At 59.4% G+C, this 16,103-nt stretch overlaps 2 protein-coding genes across 2 annotated transcripts; both read left to right on the forward strand.

The window, feature by feature from the left end:
* The first annotated feature begins 217 nt into the window (after positions 1 to 217).
* On the forward strand, positions 218 to 3,318 carry HMX3 (H6 family homeobox 3). The gene is made up of 2 exons (XM_043598178.1): positions 218 to 617; positions 1,245 to 3,318. Exons 1-2 carry the CDS (start codon positions 218 to 220, stop codon positions 1,916 to 1,918), a joined length of 1,074 nt encoding a protein of 357 aa, XP_043454113.1. The 3' UTR covers positions 1,919 to 3,318.
* Positions 3,319 to 6,257: 2,939 nt separating this feature from the next.
* HMX2 (H6 family homeobox 2) lies at positions 6,258 to 14,629 on the forward strand. Its single transcript, XM_043597786.1, has 3 exons — positions 6,258 to 6,381; positions 12,339 to 12,607; positions 13,543 to 14,629. Exons 2-3 carry the CDS (start codon positions 12,340 to 12,342, stop codon positions 14,094 to 14,096), a joined length of 822 nt encoding a protein of 273 aa, XP_043453721.1. The 5' UTR covers positions 6,258 to 6,381; position 12,339; the 3' UTR covers positions 14,097 to 14,629.
* The last annotated feature ends 1,474 nt before the right edge of the window (positions 14,630 to 16,103 follow it).

The raw sequence follows: 16,103 nt of genomic DNA on the forward strand, positions 1-16,103 counted from the left end.
CGCTCCCCGCCCCTCAGCACCCCTCCCACATGCGAGCCCGCCCCGGCCGGGTCCTCACCCCGCCCTCCCGCCGCTGGATTTGCGCCTGGGGCGGCCCCCGACTTTGCGCCCCGTAGTTGAGTTCCGTTTATGGTCTGATTTCCGGCCGCCCGCCTGCTCGCCCGGCCGCCCGCCCGTCCCGATCCCTCCCTCCCCGGGACCCGGAGGAGAGGGGACCATGCCGGAGCCCGGGCCGGACGCCCCTGGCACGGCTAGCGCGCAGCCCCCGCCGCCGCCGCCCCCACCTCCCGCGCCCAAGGAGTCCCCGTTCTCCATCAAGAACCTGCTCAACGGAGACCACCACCGGCCACCCCCTAAGCCGCAGCCGCCCCCACGGACGCTCTTCGCGCCGGCCTCCGCCGCCGCCGCCGCGGCCGCCGCCGCCGCCGCTGCGGCCAAGGGGGCTCTGGAGGGCGCCGCGGGCTTCGCGCTCTCGCAGGTGGGCGACCTGGCTTTCCCCCGCTTTGAGATCCCGGCGCAGAGGTTTGCCCTGCCCGCGCACTACCTGGAGCGCTCCCCGGCCTGGTGGTACCCCTACACCCTGACCCCCGCCGGCGGCCACCTCTCGAGACCTGAAGGTACCGACCTCTCTTTGAACTTTCGTTGTCCTCCCTGCGCGCCAGTACCATCCCCGCCCCGCGCTGCCTCCCACCGCAACCCTGGGACCCCTGCACCCTCCAACCCGCTGTTTGGCCAACTTCCTCCGGCCCCGGGCTTGCACCTACCGCCCGCGCGCTCTGTTGCGCTGCCAGGGAATCCAATCCCACTTGGTGAGAAAAGAGGTGGAATTGGAGCCGGGGGCGCGGCGCTTCCCGGGACAAGTGGCCTGGGGTATGAACGCGGAGGCTTCAGCCGGCTGCGACTGGGGACAGGGCCTGGATGGAGGGAGTGAGCCGGTGGGGCCCAAGCCAGAGGAGAATCTCTCCGTGGGCCCCTGGCGGGGGAGCTGAGGGAAAGAAAGGAAGTGGCTGCGCCGCCACCGGGTCCGTCCGGGTCTGTCGCCTGCCCTCGGGAGGAAGGGGATCCCAGGGCGCGGAGCCCCTGCCCTGGCCCAGCCGGGAAGGAGGCCCATGAGAACGGAGAGGCCTCGAGGCCTGGGGCCCAGAGGCTACCGCGGATTGAGCCTGCGGCCCCCAGGCGCCAGGCCTCTCTGAAGGCTGTTTCGGTGTGCGTGTGTGCGCGTCCGTCTGTCTGTCTCTCCCCAGCTTCGGAGAAGGCCCTCCTGCGAGACTCCTCCCCCGCCTCGGGAACCGATCGCGACTCCCCGGAGCCACTGCTCAAGGCCGACCCCGACCACAAGGAGCTAGACTCCAAGAGCCCGGACGAGATCATTTTGGAGGAGAGCGACTCGGAGGAAGGCAAGAAGGAAGGCGAGGCCGCTCCGGGAGCGGCCGGGGCGAGCGTGGGGGCGGCGGCAGCGACGCCGGGCGCGGAGGACTGGAAGAAGGGCGCCGAAAGCCCCGAGAAGAAGCCCGCGTGCCGCAAAAAGAAGACGCGCACGGTCTTCTCGCGCAGCCAGGTCTTCCAGCTCGAGTCCACCTTCGACATGAAGCGCTACCTGAGCAGCTCGGAGCGCGCCGGCCTGGCCGCGTCGCTGCACCTCACCGAGACGCAGGTCAAGATCTGGTTCCAGAACCGCCGCAACAAGTGGAAGCGGCAGCTGGCGGCCGAGCTGGAGGCGGCCAACCTGAGCCACGCGGCGGCGCAGCGCATCGTGCGGGTGCCCATCCTCTACCACGAGAACTCGGCGGCCGACGGCGCGGCGGCCGCGGCCGCGGGGGCCCCGGTGCCCGTCAGCCAGCCGCTGCTCACCTTCCCGCACCCGGTATACTACTCGCACCCGGTGGTCTCGTCCGTGCCGCTGCTGAGGCCAGTCTGAGGCGCGGCAGGGGAGGGGGAGGGAGCGCCCGGCCGCCTTCCCAGATCCCGGAGGAGACTGGGCCGGGCCGAGGGCGCCGAGACGTCCAGCGGCCTTCGGGAACCGGGGCTTGGGCGCGCGGCCCCGGCCTCCCCTCCCCCAATCGGTAGCGTTTCGTAAGTATTTGCAATGCATTTTCGTGCAATTCACCCCTAATGGATTTGAGGCGCTTCTCCTCTCTCTTTTGGTTTTGGTTATGTTAAGAAAGAGCAGGAAAAAGACAAAATTGCCGGGTCGAAGATTTCGGCTGGCTGAAAGATGTAAAAGGTGCAACACTTCTCCCCAAATTTGCATTGCGCTGTGTTTCTTTGGTTTTATTTTTAAAGAAATAAGCCCCAGAAACATAACCCCCTTAGCTTATTCTTTTTTTTTTTTTTATATATAGAACTATTTTCAGAAGTCCAGAGAGAGAGAGAGAGAGAATTCAACTTGTGGTACTTTTATTCCTGGATTTCTGGGTGTGGTTCTTCCTCTCCACCTCCAGTTAGCCTCCCTAATTTTCAGAATCTGAGCAGCCTCTGGGAGGAACCCCGACTCAGGCCACTTTTCCGGCAGAGGTGTGTCACAGGTGACCTCTTTATCTGTCCCGCTTCGTGACTGAACGATTCTCTAAATGTTTAAAGGGAAAAGATAAGACAGGCCTCAAGCAGACTTCTGATTATTGAAACAGCTCCACATCTGGCCCGGTGTGAGTGGTCTTATTTATTAGTAGCATTTATTTTGGGGATTTCATTTGTTGGTAAATTATTATTATTACCAGTATTGCTTTGTGCCCTGTTTCGAGAAAGTCCATCCAATATTTAAAAAAAAAAAATCTGTCTTTTAGCCTCTCCCCCTACCTTTTTGTTCTGCTGTAACTGTTGTACTTTCGAGCTGTGCAATATTGTACAAAATTTCCTGAGAGCCCTGCCTCTTTCTCCAGGGAGAGAAGCAGACGTTTTCACTGTGTAATCTTCGTCATTGGTTTAGGAGAAAATTAAGAAGGGGAAAGGGAGGGGAGGAAAGAAACAGAGATAGGTAGCAATGCTCAAAGGAGTGAGATACGCATACTGGAGCGCTTTAAGTGAAGGACAATCAACTTAGGAGAATTTTAACTTATTTGATATATGTACAGATTTCTTGTAAAGTTCACCCTCAATTCCACAGGGCTCCTGGCTCTGCCCCCCAATCTGTTTTCTTTTTGTCGGCTACACCTGTTGTTCTGCGATAGCTTGGTGTTCTCCCCGCCCTGCCCCCCATCTCCCTCGCCACTATGCGGGTTCAGTCCCTTTTTAAGAAAAAGAGAAAAAAAAGCCCACAAAATATTGTTACATTTACTGTTGTCGTGAAATCGAATTAATTAAAAAGAAAGGAAAAGCGAAGCGTTTCGTGTCGCTAGAGTGTGTAAACTTCGGACGATTTTCCGCAGGGCAGGTGTCTCTGGAAGCCTTTTCTGCCTCGCTCTCTGGCTGACTCTGCGCTCGCCCAGTCCGAGCTGGACGCACATCCCCGTAATCCAGGAGGTGGCAGAGACAGAGGCGGCTTTGTTCCCGACCAGGGCTGCGCTCTCCCCAGTGTTTTTCGAAGCCTGCAGAGCCCTGCGCTCAGAGGGTAACGCGGGGCGAGGACCTAGGCTCATCTAGTTTGAGAAATTGAGCGAAGCGGCCGCCGCCAGCTCCGAGATGGCTGATAAATTTCTGAACGCTGGGCTACAGCCCCGTGTTCCGTTCCCAGGCCACGGTCCCTTCAGAAGCCCCGAGATTCTGGGCAGGACATTCCTAGGCATTCGTCAGCGGGCCTGCAACGCGGTGGGCTCGGTTGCAGCCAGGGGCGGGGGGCCGGGGGGAGGAAAGAAGGGAGTGGACTTAGAATTTAGCTGTGGCCGGAGGCGGGTCGCGAAGTCCAGCTGGGAGAGGCCGAATCGCGAGAGGGCCCTAGAGAAGGCGGCTGCCAGCTCCCGGACAGGGAGGCCTCCGCCAGCCTTGAGGAGCTGCGGCTCTCGGGGCGGCTCGGGTATGCGCGCGGTCCCGGCCGGGGAACAGAGACCACCCAACTGTGGCCGCGGCCACTGAAAGGACCTTGTCTCCTCCCGGCCAGACCCTTTTCTGTCCACGGGCGCCCGACACCTCAGCGGCGGCCTCTCTGGTCTTCTGCCCCCACCCCGGCCCATGCCAGAAAGCGCAGCGCTGGCCGTTCCCACGCGCTCGGTGGGCGGCCAGCCGAGGCGCGGCGCGCGGGGAGGCCCAGCGCAGCGCGCGTCTGCGGGCGGAAGCAGGTGCCTGCGCGCTCCTCGCCGACCGCGCGGCTGCCTGCCTTAGAGCGTGGGGTCTGTACGCCCGACTCCAGGCAGGGCAAGTCTGAAGCTGGGGAGCCAGAAGGGGGAGATGAAGAACCTGTAGACGGTCAAGATGCCGAAGAGCACACCGCCCGGCGCGTCCGCTGGGGAGCGCCTGCACGCGCTCGCATTCCCTCTCCCCGCGCTTTGCTGGGTTCTTCAAACCCAATCCACACAGTTGAGTCTGCTGTGGCTGAAATGTTGGGTGTCGTTTTCTATTGATGGGAAACTGCCCCCAAATAAACTGGCATGCGTATTTATGGCACAATTTTAGCCTGAACCTCAGTGAAGATAGACCTCCCTTTATTTCCCGGTGGTTTGGAATAAAAACGAGGGCATGTGTCGTAAATGAAAAATAAACAGAAATTCAGGGTCAAAATATGTTGTTCCTTGTGTTACCTGAAAACACAGTGATGCCTTTTACTGTTGGCAATACTAACTGTGGGACAGGCCAATAACAGCTCATTAAAAATAATGTTGCAATAGCAAACACATCCTTAGATTTTTACAGCCAGAACACGATGCTATCAAATGCCAAGAAAATACTTCTTTATTTGTGTTTGGATTCTAGAAAACGGTTCTTGACTGACCCAGTCTTTACAAAGTCGAGAAATAACTGGTTCCCCACATGCAGCGTTTATCCTTTGTCCTGCTCTCCCCGTCTCTCTCTCTCCCTCCTGTCGGGGGAGCTCCTCTGCCCTGCACCCACGTGTTCCCGCCCCCAACCCCCCCCCCCCAGCCACCGTGGCTGCCCTAAGGGAGAAGGGTCATCTGGCCACCTCCAGGGACTGGCCGCTGTGTGAGCCTGAAGCTGGCCCAGGCGGGAAACTTCCACCTCCCTCCTGTCAAGTCGGAGTGGTGGTATTTCTCCCAATGCAAGAGAAAGAATTGTGCCAGAGTGTGGGGGCACCATGCATCGCTCTACACAGGAAGCATCCTCGGCTCTACTGCAGGGCTTTCTGAGGCCTTAGTGTCCCCAGAGTCCAAGAAAGCTCTTGGTGGGACTGTCACACCCCAAGAGCTTGTTGGGGTCATCTTCCCCTACAAAGAATGCCCCTCCCCACCCCTGCCTCCGCAGGGATTGCGGGGGAGTTGCTGGAACCCCTCAGCAGAGGGGGGGGGGGTGTCTGAAGGTGCATCTACCCAATTCCTCCAGGACATTCCATTGCAGGATGCCAGGGCAGCCCCTGTCCCCTACCCTAGGACACTGAACCAACACTCCGGATTTTATCCATTCGATCCCTTCCCCCCCCCCCCCCCCATCGCAGAACCTAGCCTTCTCTCCACCTACCCTAACTTCAGACCCTTCCCTATCTGCACTCCCTGTCAGTCCTCAAATCAGTGCAAATGACACTGTCTTTCTGCATCACCCAAATAGACACACCAGCAAACCACACATAGGGGACACTCCCGTGTGATATAAACACTCGCCCCACACACGAACACATTAGATAGACCCTAATGAAGACCATACCCAGGTGCTTGCGGTACACCCACCCACATATGTGTTCATCATCACAGCTATGGCTAACACACAAAGTCAGGCACACCTTGTTTGAGGGGACCCTGGGAAGCTGGTTTTCTCTACAGCCTCAGGCTAAGTAAGGCAAGCTGGGTAGAATCCCTTGCTACATAAGGCAAGCCTGAAATCCTTCCAGCAGGAATGCCTCGTGCATTCCTGCTCTCCCATCTGGGACAAACTAGCGGAGGCTGCCAACACCCACCACGGACTCCCATACTCCTATGGGCTGGGACCGAACTCGGAGCCGAGGTCCCCACAATGTGGGGCTCTGCCACTCTGAGCGCCCTCGATCGCCTCCGGGCCCTGGGAGACGGCACAGCCAGCGCGCGAGCTGTTTCTGTTGGCAACACAGATGTATTTCTTTTATTTGGTAGTAAATAGAGCGGGTGTGTGTACATCAAACAATAGCGGGACAGATATAAACTGCCCCCCCACCCGCCACTGGGCGCTCATTCTGAGCCGGGACGTCCTCCTGGCAGGCTCCCGGCACGCCAGAGCCAGAGGCACCGCCGCAAGAACCCCGTCCTCTCCTCGCTCCCAGAGCGCGCGTCTGGAGGGTAGAGCCCGAAGAAAGGAAGAGAAGGCAAGGTCGGTGAGATGTGCTTTCTCTTCTGCGGGCGGGCGCACGCTGGGCCAGCTAGGGCCTGGGCGATGGGAGCAGGGTCCGAGGGCTGCGCAGCCTTTGGCCTTTGGGAGCTTTGGCGAGGCCTCGCGTTGTTGGGCTTCCCAAGCCGGCGCGACGCGCCCTTGCGTGTGCGCGGGGCACCTCAACTTCCCTCGAGGGGCGCTGCGGGGTGCAGACTTAACTGCCCGCCTCCGAGACTCCATTTTGCCCCACCTCTCTCGGTTTTCCACGCCCCGCGGCCCAGTGACCCATCCAGAGGGCCTCTCCCCTTAGCTATCTAAAACCAGACTCTGCAAAGCAGCTAGGAAAAGATGCCTCCACTGGGTCGCCAAGATGGAGTCAGGGTGCAAGAACCCTGGGCTCCATAGAAATCCCCTCTTGGGACTACTCCTGCCAGGGCGCGGACACGTGGCCCCGAGGAGGCAATCCGCCAGGCTCCTCCTCCAGGCTTCCCGCCCACTCTCTGCCCACCACCTCGCCCTGCCAGCCCGCTCTCCCAGGCTCCTGGGCGCGAGCGATCCGTGCGTCCCGGCGTACGCCTCTGGAAGTGTGCGCGCCAGGGTGCACGTGCCCCGGTCGAGGTGTGCCGGGCGGATGTTGACCCTTTGATCTATAAACAACTGGGGGTTGGATGGGTGACGAAAGAGAGGAAAAGGTCGCAAAAGATAGCTAGGCCGGCTGTACTTTGGAGCCCCGCCTGGTGCTCGGACCCGGATCTCGAGTTGAGATTTGGGTGCGCTTGTCCCGGAGTGTGAGCCCCTCCCGTGGAAGTACCCCAAAGGCTGCTCGGGTGGGGAGCGGCAGCTTCTGGAGAAACTGGTCTCAGACGGCAGCGCAGTCCTAGCTCTCCCCGGGGTCCATTTAACCGCCTGGGATTTCTTCCCACCCTTGTGCCTCTACGATCCGGTAGACCTTCATGCAAGCGTCGGGCAGTTTCGGAGACCTGAGGCAAGGGATAGCTGGAGGCTGCGTGCCTCGTTGGAGAGTTCCCAGGAGGTGCACACGGGTTGTACTCGCCCAAACCCTTCCTTGGCTGCTGCTCCAGACGAATCTGCCGGGAGAAACTGCCCACAACCTGGGTCCCTTCTGGGGTTCCAGAAGGATTCCTTCTGGCTGCGGTGGAAGAAGAGGAAAAAGAGCTGGGGTTGAGGTGTAGAGCGACCGAGCGAGCGCCCCGGAGAGCGCGTTGCGCCCATCACTTAGGAGCGGTCAGGTGGAGTCACCTGGTGTGCCTCACCCGAGCGCAAATGTCTTAAAGAAATAGAAAGAATCCCCTTCTCTCCTGAGCTCCTTCGCCGCCCTCGCCCCCCGTGGTGATGGAGTGCACGCATCAGATTTTCATCAAAGTTCTATTAAGTGAAACATAGGTTGCAGGGCACCCTTTGATTGAAACAGTTTAAATTTTAATTGTGTTTTTAATTTGACATATAGTTGCAGAAAGGAATGACACTGCGTCGCCAAGGGGCGGTCGATTTTCTTAATTTCTCCCAGAGGAATTGATGAGTCTATCAGGCCACTAGATTGGAAACCCATTAAAGCTCTCTGGTTAGGCTGTTAATTGGAACTTGATGGATGTGGGGGGGGGGCGGTGTCGGGGCTCGGCTATGCTGATCCAATCTTCATGACTTTCTGTTTTCCAATAAATTACACAATTCATTTTCCAGCCGCAGATTACATAAATTGTACACCTCTGGGGCTCTCTTTTTCAAATAGGGAGCCCTTTTCCCCAAAAGCCTATTGCGAGATGTCATTTGCACCAAAGAACGAACAGCAGAGGTCCTTGAATGAAAATCGAAACATAATCAACGTTTATACTTAGAAAATTTATTGAGATCATTTTCTCTGGTATTTCCTTATTTTAAAGTTTGGACGCGCCATATATCATAATCCAGTCCCGTAAAGGTGGGGGGGCAGACTGTGTTTAATATTTATCGAAGCTTGATTCCAAGATCAAACTTGTTTATGACTTCATCTGTCATTTCGGAGGGAGCCTTCTTCCACTATTACTCGGCTCAGCCAGCCTATTTCCCAACTGCTGCAGAGCAGAGAGGATCAATTTTTATTAGGCTCGGCAAGTTTGCTCTGGGCCGCTTTAATATTGAGCAGTGGCATAATCTCGAGACCTAAACTTTAAGCGTCCTTTCAATCTCGGAAAGTTTATCATTCCTTGGAACCCGGTTGTGTCTAATTCCTAGGGAGGGAGCGATCCCCAAAATGAGGAGGGGCCAGAGCCCAGAGTTTCCGCGGTTAATCTGAATGGAGCAGGGAGGGGCGGAGCTATCCCGAGACTCCGAGGGGTGGGGTGGGAGGTGGTGCGGAGTTGAACGATTGCTACACTCGAGGGCAGAGAGAATGGGTGTCTGTGGGTGCTGGTTCCTGGAGCTAAGGGCTCCTGGGAGTGTGTTTTACAGCTGTGCTGGGCCCAGGAGAGGGCGTCTGGGCCTTTGAGCTCTGGGTGATGTCTCGGGGACCCTCGGATGCCCCAAAGGGATGGTGGGAAGATCTAGTCTTGGCCTTCCGGCCCCTACGGTGTGACTGCGGTCAGTGCACGCGGGGGGGGGGGGGGGGAGGCGGAAGACAACGCAGGTGACCCGTTCAGAATAGCAGAGGAGAGTCCTTCGGGTAGCAGAGCTGGGAGTCCGCTGGTCTCCGCCACGGCCTCCCCGCCTCCGTCCTGCTGCCACCATCATTTCCTTGGCTAAGTGGAGAGTGTGAGTGTGCGCGCGCGCGCGCCTGTGCGCGCGCACTAGTCAGAGCTCAGAGAACGTTTGCTGCCTCAATGCGTGTGAACGCGTAAGCGTTTATGCAAGCGCGTGCATACAGCTCAGTGCGTGCGCATGAAGTGCGGGGTGTGCAGGTGATAGAAGCTACGCAGGACTCAGTTGTAGCGCACCTCTGTGTAGACCAGACGGTCGATGCGAGAGAAAGTAGGGTGCAAGCAGAGTACGAGGCCAGATGGCTCCTTTTGACCTCCCAAATTAGCCTGGGGTGGGGGTGGAGGTGGGGGCAAAGTTGTGGGGTCGCGGGGCTGCGTGGTTTCCTAGTTTTGAGTCTTCACACCAGGCTGCATGGGTCAGCTCACACTCCTCCCCACCTGAGCTCAGTCCCTCGCTGCTTCCGGTCTTGGAGTTGCATCTCTGAAGCCTACCCCAGAGCCCTGCCACCACCTCTTAGGGTCCCCGCCCTGGCAGAGGCCAACCCCGTGGGCCCTTGACCCCGTGCTCAGAAGATAGCTGAGGTCCTCACGGACTCCATGCCAAACTCCATACCAACGTCTGCTCCACCCCTCGCCCCCTCCCAAGGGCCTGGTATTGGCAGTGGAACAACCTTGAGCTTCAATCTTGGTTACTCTGCCTGGGCTGGTCACTTTTTCCCCGGGAGCCTCAGTTTCACCGCCTGGACAATGGGGTTAAAGATCTGCACCACAGATTGGCTATGAGGATTAACGTGAAGAATGATGGGAGGCTCCCGGCGTGTTCCAGGTTGCTGGCACCAGGTATTTACTAATTTGGAGGGGTCCAATCAACACCCGCACCCCCCCCCCCAACTCTGCTTTCTTCCCCAGAGGGTGGTGGGTTCTACTCCCCGGGGCTGGCCAATTTCCCTTAGGGTAGCCTTGGCTAAGGCCAGGAGATAATGCCCACTCAGGGTGTTTGAGGAGGCAGAAAGGCCGCAGGCGGCTGAGAGTCGGCTGTGTCTTTCCAGGAACCTCCCCTCTGTCCCTCAGCCATGCGGGAGCGCGCGGGACAGGCCGCGACGTGGCCCTGGAGCTTGTGCCGCGGCCGCGCAGAGGACGCACAAATTGTATTTCAGCGCCGGGTCCTTCCGGGTTAATGAGCTGACACCATGATTAAAGCTGACCATTTGTAATGTGTCTCGACCCCGCCGCCGAGCCCTGAAGAGGTTAATGCGGTGACGGAGGCCGGCACCTGCCCCTCGCCGGCCTCCCGGGCCGTGGCGCACAGCCCCTAGCCTCCACCCCCTCGCCTGCCCCTGCTCGGCTGCTCCGCCGACTCCTAATCAATTAGCCCATTAACGAGCCCTTCGAGGAGTTAAGTAGCGAGAGGTTCTGCCACGGGTAGGGCTGCAGTCGGTAACTCACCGAGGCTAATGATATTATAAGCGCTTTACTCAATAACCCCGCGCAGCGCGGGCGAGGAGGGAACTGCACCGTCATGGTGCAGCGTCTGGACATTTGTGGGGACTGATTCCAGAGTCTCCTATCACCTTGGTGGCATTTGGGGGAATATCTTAGGGGCAGGGGGCTCCCAAGAATTCTTGGTGGAGCGGTCCTGGGGTCGCAAACCGAGCTGGTGTTGCCTGAGTGCCTCGGGGCCTTACTTCACCTTCCTTTCCTCTCAGCTTGTGTAGACAACTGTGCCCCTGTAATGTTTTGCCTGCGCCTGGCTGCTTCGAGGTCCAATAACAGCTGATAGGGAATTAAAGGGGCAAGAACCAGGGCTCAGAGGTCGCCAGGAGGAGGGAAGGAACCACGGTTTATTGAGCACTTACCCCTCGCCGCCTCGGAGTTGGCCATGCAGACCTAACTATAACTTCTTCCAGGTAGGCATTTCTTCCCCCAAGTTTAGGAAAGGAGGAAATCCAGGCTCAGAAGGTTTCAGTGTCATGTTCAAGGTCACCCAGATGAGATTTGAATGGACTTTGCCGAATTCTAAAATCATGACCCGTTCTCACCTCTTTCTCCTTTTCCCAGCATCAAAGCGCCTCTATCTCTGCAGCAATTCTGTGACCTGCAATATTTGCCAAACAAACAAACAAACAAACAAACAAACAAAAAAACCCAGAAACTTGTGAAATGGAGAGTGGGCTGTGGGCTATTCAGCAAAAGTTTACTGAGTCCCTACTATGAGCTCCTAGGTCTCCTGGGCTTTCTGCAGCTTTCCATCCCTATCTAAGGACATCCTCGAAACAGGAGAAAGGGGGAGATGCTAATGAGAAGTTCATTCCGCCAGGGAGGGCAGTGAGGCTCTGACTCGTCCTGGTTCACAGTCTGTAAATGGTGGGGCCAGGACGTGAACCAGGATGTGTTGCCACAAGATCTAGGTCTCTCTTCCACACCCCCAAGGATCTGTCGCAGGGGTGGGACCTGTAGGCTGGGATGGTCAGAAGTTGTCTGCCCCGGGCCTGCCAGTTGGGGTCCCAGGGAGGGCATCAGTTCGGAAGCGCATGCTCTTAACGCCCCCTCCCTCCCGCGCCGGGCGCAGTGGTCTGCGGGGCGCCGGCTCTGCCTGCCGGTCCGGGGCCGGAGGGGTGGGAGGGTAGGGTGGGTGGGTGGGTGGAGCAGCCTGTACCAGCTCCTCCGGCGGTGCGAGGACCGTCGCCTGAGGGAGGCGTCGGGCCGCTCCAGCTCGGAGCCCCGCGCTGCCCCTGCCCCTCAAGAGGGCCGGAGTCCGAGCGGTCAGGGTCGCCAGAGCGGCCAGGAACCTGGGGCTGGAATCTATGCTGCTCTCCGCCCGGCTGTCCCTGGATGCACACAGCTGATGCCCTCCGGGTTCTCGGCGCGCTCCGGGGCGCACAGTCGCTGCGTGCCGGGCCTGGGCTTTTTGAAAATTTCCGGGGCCGCTCGGCGGCGCTGCGATTGGCCGCGTCGGGGTAACCTCTATGCAAATGAGGCCGCGCCACCTCCGCGCCGGCGGAGACCCCGCGAGCTGGCGGGCAAGGAAGGGGCATTCGCGCCGGGGCTGGGCGGGCGCACCCAGAGTCGGGCGGGCAAGGATCCCCGCGCAGCCATCCTGTGCCCGCGTGTCCCCCGCGCAAAGGGGACGCCTCACCAGCTTCGCCGCCCCCTCCCCCTGGCTCCCCTCCCCGCCCCTCCCCCCGCCTGCCTGCCTGCACCACCTTCCACCCAGATCGTCTCTAAAGGGAGTTCTTGGTTTCCTCCGATTTCTTATGAACCCAGGATGGGCAGCAAGGAAGATGCAGGCAAGGGGTGTCCGGCGGCCGGCGGCGTCTCCAGCTTCACCATTCAGTCCATCCTGGGCGGGGGCCCCTCCGAGGTGCCACGGGAGCCCGCCGGCTGGCCGGCCAGGAAGCGCAGCCTGTCCGTGTCCTCGGAGGAGGAGGAGCCGGACGACGGCTGGAAGGCACCTGCCTGCTTCTGCCCAGACCCGCACGGCCCCAAGGAGCCGGGCTCCAAGCATCACCCCCCCATCCCCTTTCCTTGCCTGGGTAAGGATCTCACGCCGCCGGGTCGGCCGCGAGCAAGCTCTAGGGGCGGGAAGCTGTGCCGGGGTCCAGGCCCCTCTGGCCAGAGCCCCGGCCGCCCAGGGTCGAGGGAGGAGGGGAGGGGACGCGCGCGTTGTTGTCTCCTCCTCCCGGAGGGGGCCCGGGAGGTGACTGGGAACACAGACCTCGCGCGGCGCGGTCTTGGAGAAGGTTGGGTTGGAGGGAGAGTGTAGCACAGCGGGCTGGGTACAGGGCCGGCCGCACACACGGCTCTGCCCTCAACATCGCCCTCGTGCATCGGTCGGATACTCTCCGAGCAAGAGGTCTGGAAGTCGGGTGCCAGCGGTCCGTCTGTCTCTACCGCAATCTCTTCCAGCGTCTTTTTTCTCCTCTCCCTCCCTCCCCGCCCCCCACCCTGGGCCTGATTACCACTCCAAGATGATTGACAATGGTGCCTTTCAGAGACGGTTCCTCTTTACAACATCTGACGGAGGGGAGCCCCGCGTTAGTCCTTAGCGTGATTTCCGAACAAACGGCCTGTGAAATGATGCCATACTATAAAGCTCGGGGAACTCTGCCAGCTCAGTTATTACAAGGCAAAATCACCTTTTAAAATGATGCTAATGTCCCCCTCCCCCCCCCCCACCGTCCAGACCTCCTCCCCCTGTTGCCACACGTCCTTTCACGAAGCTGGGGGCACCGAGACCCCAGACTCGAAGCGGCCGGATCCCTCTCCCGCTGCTTTCCAAGGCCAGGGTGCTGGGCTTCGGGTTCCGGCGAGAGGGAGAAGAGAAAGGGGTTGGGACCAAGGCTGCAGCCGCCGGCCGCACCCCCCGCCCCCATCACCACCCCCGCCCTCCCACCCCGGGTCCTGGCCAGAGCTGGGGCTTTCTGAGGTTCCCCAACTCCATGCCCTCCTGTCTGTTCTCACTCCCCAGGTACCCCCAAGGGCAGCGGAAGCGCGGGGCCCGCGAGCTCGGAGCGCACGCCTTTCCTCTCTCCTTCGCACCCGGACTTTAAGGAAGAGAAAGAGAGGCTCCTGCCCGCGGGCTCGCCTTCGCCAGGGCCCGAGCGGCCGCGGGACGGCGGCGCCGAGCGGCAGGCGGGCGCCGCCAAGAAGAAGACGCGCACGGTCTTCTCGCGCAGCCAGGTGTACCAGCTCGAGTCCACCTTCGACATGAAGCGCTACCTGAGCAGCTCGGAGCGCGCCTGCCTCGCCTCCAGCCTGCAGCTCACGGAGACCCAGGTCAAGACTTGGTTCCAGAACCGCCGCAACAAGTGGAAGCGGCAGCTCTCGGCCGAGCTGGAGGCGGCCAACATGGCGCACGCGTCGGCGCAGACTCTGGTGGGGATGCCGCTGGTGTTCCGGGACAGCTCGCTGCTGCGGGTGCCGGTGCCGCGCTCGCTCGCCTTCCCGGCGCCGCTCTACTACCCCGGCGGCAACCTCTCGGCCTTACCTCTCTACAACCTCTACAACAAGCTCGACTACTGAGCGGCCGCCGGCCCCGCGCCGCGCTCCCCGGGGCCCCGGCGCGGGGCGGGCTGCGGCCGGAAATATTAAGAAATACACCATGTGTATTCGTTATCTCTTATTTATGGCCTCTGCCCTACTTTTCGTTTCGAGCGTTTCGGGTATTTATCGGCCTTTTCTCCAGCCACATCGCCTGCTCTCGCCTCCCCCCTCCCCCGCCCCCCAAAACCAGTACGCTTTGAAAACCATGTCGGAGGGGATGTCCTCGGGTGGTGGTGGGAAAGGGGGTTTCGGCCAGATCGACAGTGACCGGTAGAAAAGAAATATCAGAAAAACGCCAACCAAGCCAGGTACACTCCTCACCCCATATAGACACCTGTATGTAGGTACATGCACACGCAGCCGGCCAAGCCAGCGGGGGGCTTTGGACAATGAGCTCAACGCCCCTTTTCGTTTCCCTCGTCCGGAGGATGGGTAGGGGCGAAAGGGGGAGATTTCAGATCTGTAAATATTTTTAAAGAGGAAAACAAAAATAAAACATTTTAAGCATCGTTGCCAACTTTGGTGAGATTGATTGCCCAGCGTGCTGACGCGCGGCTTTTCTTCGTTTTTGGTGGAAGCGTGCGACAGCAGAGGCCGGCTCTCCCCACGTGCAGGGTGGGACCGGGGTCAGGGGTTAAAGGTAGCGACCTTGGCGCCGCCGAGGCGGCACGTGGGCTGGAGCTGCACCCCCTTCCACTCCCTTGATGCCCCAGAGTCCTGGCTCAGGCCACGGTGCACCTGGACGGGAATCCAGCTCCGGAGCCCGCGCGGAGAGGGACAAAGGCCGGGAGCCTCACCGCTGAAGCGCTGCCTCCCGGGACCCAGTATCTACCCAGCACTAGAAGCGCCTTGGGCTGGTCCGCAACAGGGCGCCCTGCGACGTCGTGTAACCCGTGCCACGAACCTCCTTCCGAGGGCGAAGGTCAGGTGGGGTGGCGCTGCCTGAACCAGGTAAAGAGCCCGCTTTGCTCGTCCCTTAGCCTGGCGCGACAGGCTTGCAGCCGCTCACAGTTCCGAAGCCGGTGGCACACTTGAGCGTCCCTCGCGGCGCGGGAACCGGGCGCCGAAAAGAGACGATTCGGCTGAGCAGGGATCTGAGGCTGGAGACTCGGCAAAGAAAGCGCGGGAGGCAGAGGCGCTTCCCCGCACTTTCAAAAATTGTTGTTGTTTATAGTTTTCATTGTGCGTGGCTGAACGGCGGGGTCAAGGGCAAGCACTTGGCCGGTCGCGCTGAAAGGGATCGCGGCGCGCCGCCTGCACGCCCACAGGCTTTTGCGCCACGGGATGGGAGGGCGAGGCGCCCAGAGAATAGCAGCGCGGGCGGCATGTAAATCGCAGAGTTTTGCAATGTTTGACCGCAGCCGCCTGTTCCTTGTAAAACGTCGGAAAAGATGGCTGGACCTTAGAGGAGGAGGGTGGCTCGGTGTCACGTGGGGAGAACTCCCCGGCCCTCCAGCCTCTGATCCTGAGGTCCTCTTAGTCGGTGCAAGGGTGCTGGAAGTGCGCAACGCGGAAGTAGGACCTCACCCTCTGGAAGGAAAACATTTGCGTGATAGACTGGTCTCTGAGCCGAGAGGCATCGAAATTAATCAGCGTTTTATGAAAATATAGGATACCTATTAACCGTCTATGTGACCCGCAGTATTCTGCCTGAAGTGCTGGGTCTCTTGTCCACATTTTGAGGTCATTGTTTTCCTCTCACCTAAGCTCTCATGAAAATTACAATTTCTTTCAAGATGACGTCAGAAGGCTGTTATCCAAGAATACATTCGCCTATTCTAAGTTTGTTCTAGTCCGCTTATTTCATTTCAGCTTAGTTAAATACAGTAAATATTTACTGAGCCCTAGAACTTGCTGAGAACTCTGCTGACTATTGTATAGTCAGAGAGGGAAAACAAAAGAGACACTGGATCCGTTTTCTTCTAATTTATTTGGTCCACATATTTTATTTCCATGAAGTTTTTCTTTCCAGATGACCCACTGTAA

Source organism: Prionailurus bengalensis, chromosome D2 (genome assembly GCF_016509475.1).
Source record: "Prionailurus bengalensis isolate Pbe53 chromosome D2, Fcat_Pben_1.1_paternal_pri, whole genome shotgun sequence".
NCBI lineage: Eukaryota > Metazoa > Chordata > Mammalia > Carnivora > Felidae > Prionailurus > Prionailurus bengalensis.

Excerpts from the sequence above, each read along its gene's own strand:
- HMX3 (XM_043598178.1), top strand. The coding sequence starts at position 218 with ATGCCGGAGCCCGGGCCGGACGCCCCTGGCACGGCTAGCGCGCAGCCC. Across the intron at positions 618-1,244 it reads CCACCTCTCGAGACCTGAAG|CTTCGGAGAAGGCCCTCCTG; the intron begins GTACCGACCTCT and ends GTCTCTCCCCAG.
- HMX2 (XM_043597786.1), top strand. The coding sequence starts at position 12,340 with ATGGGCAGCAAGGAAGATGCAGGCAAGGGGTGTCCGGCGGCCGGCGGC. Across the intron at positions 12,608-13,542 it reads CATCCCCTTTCCTTGCCTGG|GTACCCCCAAGGGCAGCGGA; the intron begins GTAAGGATCTCA and ends CTCACTCCCCAG.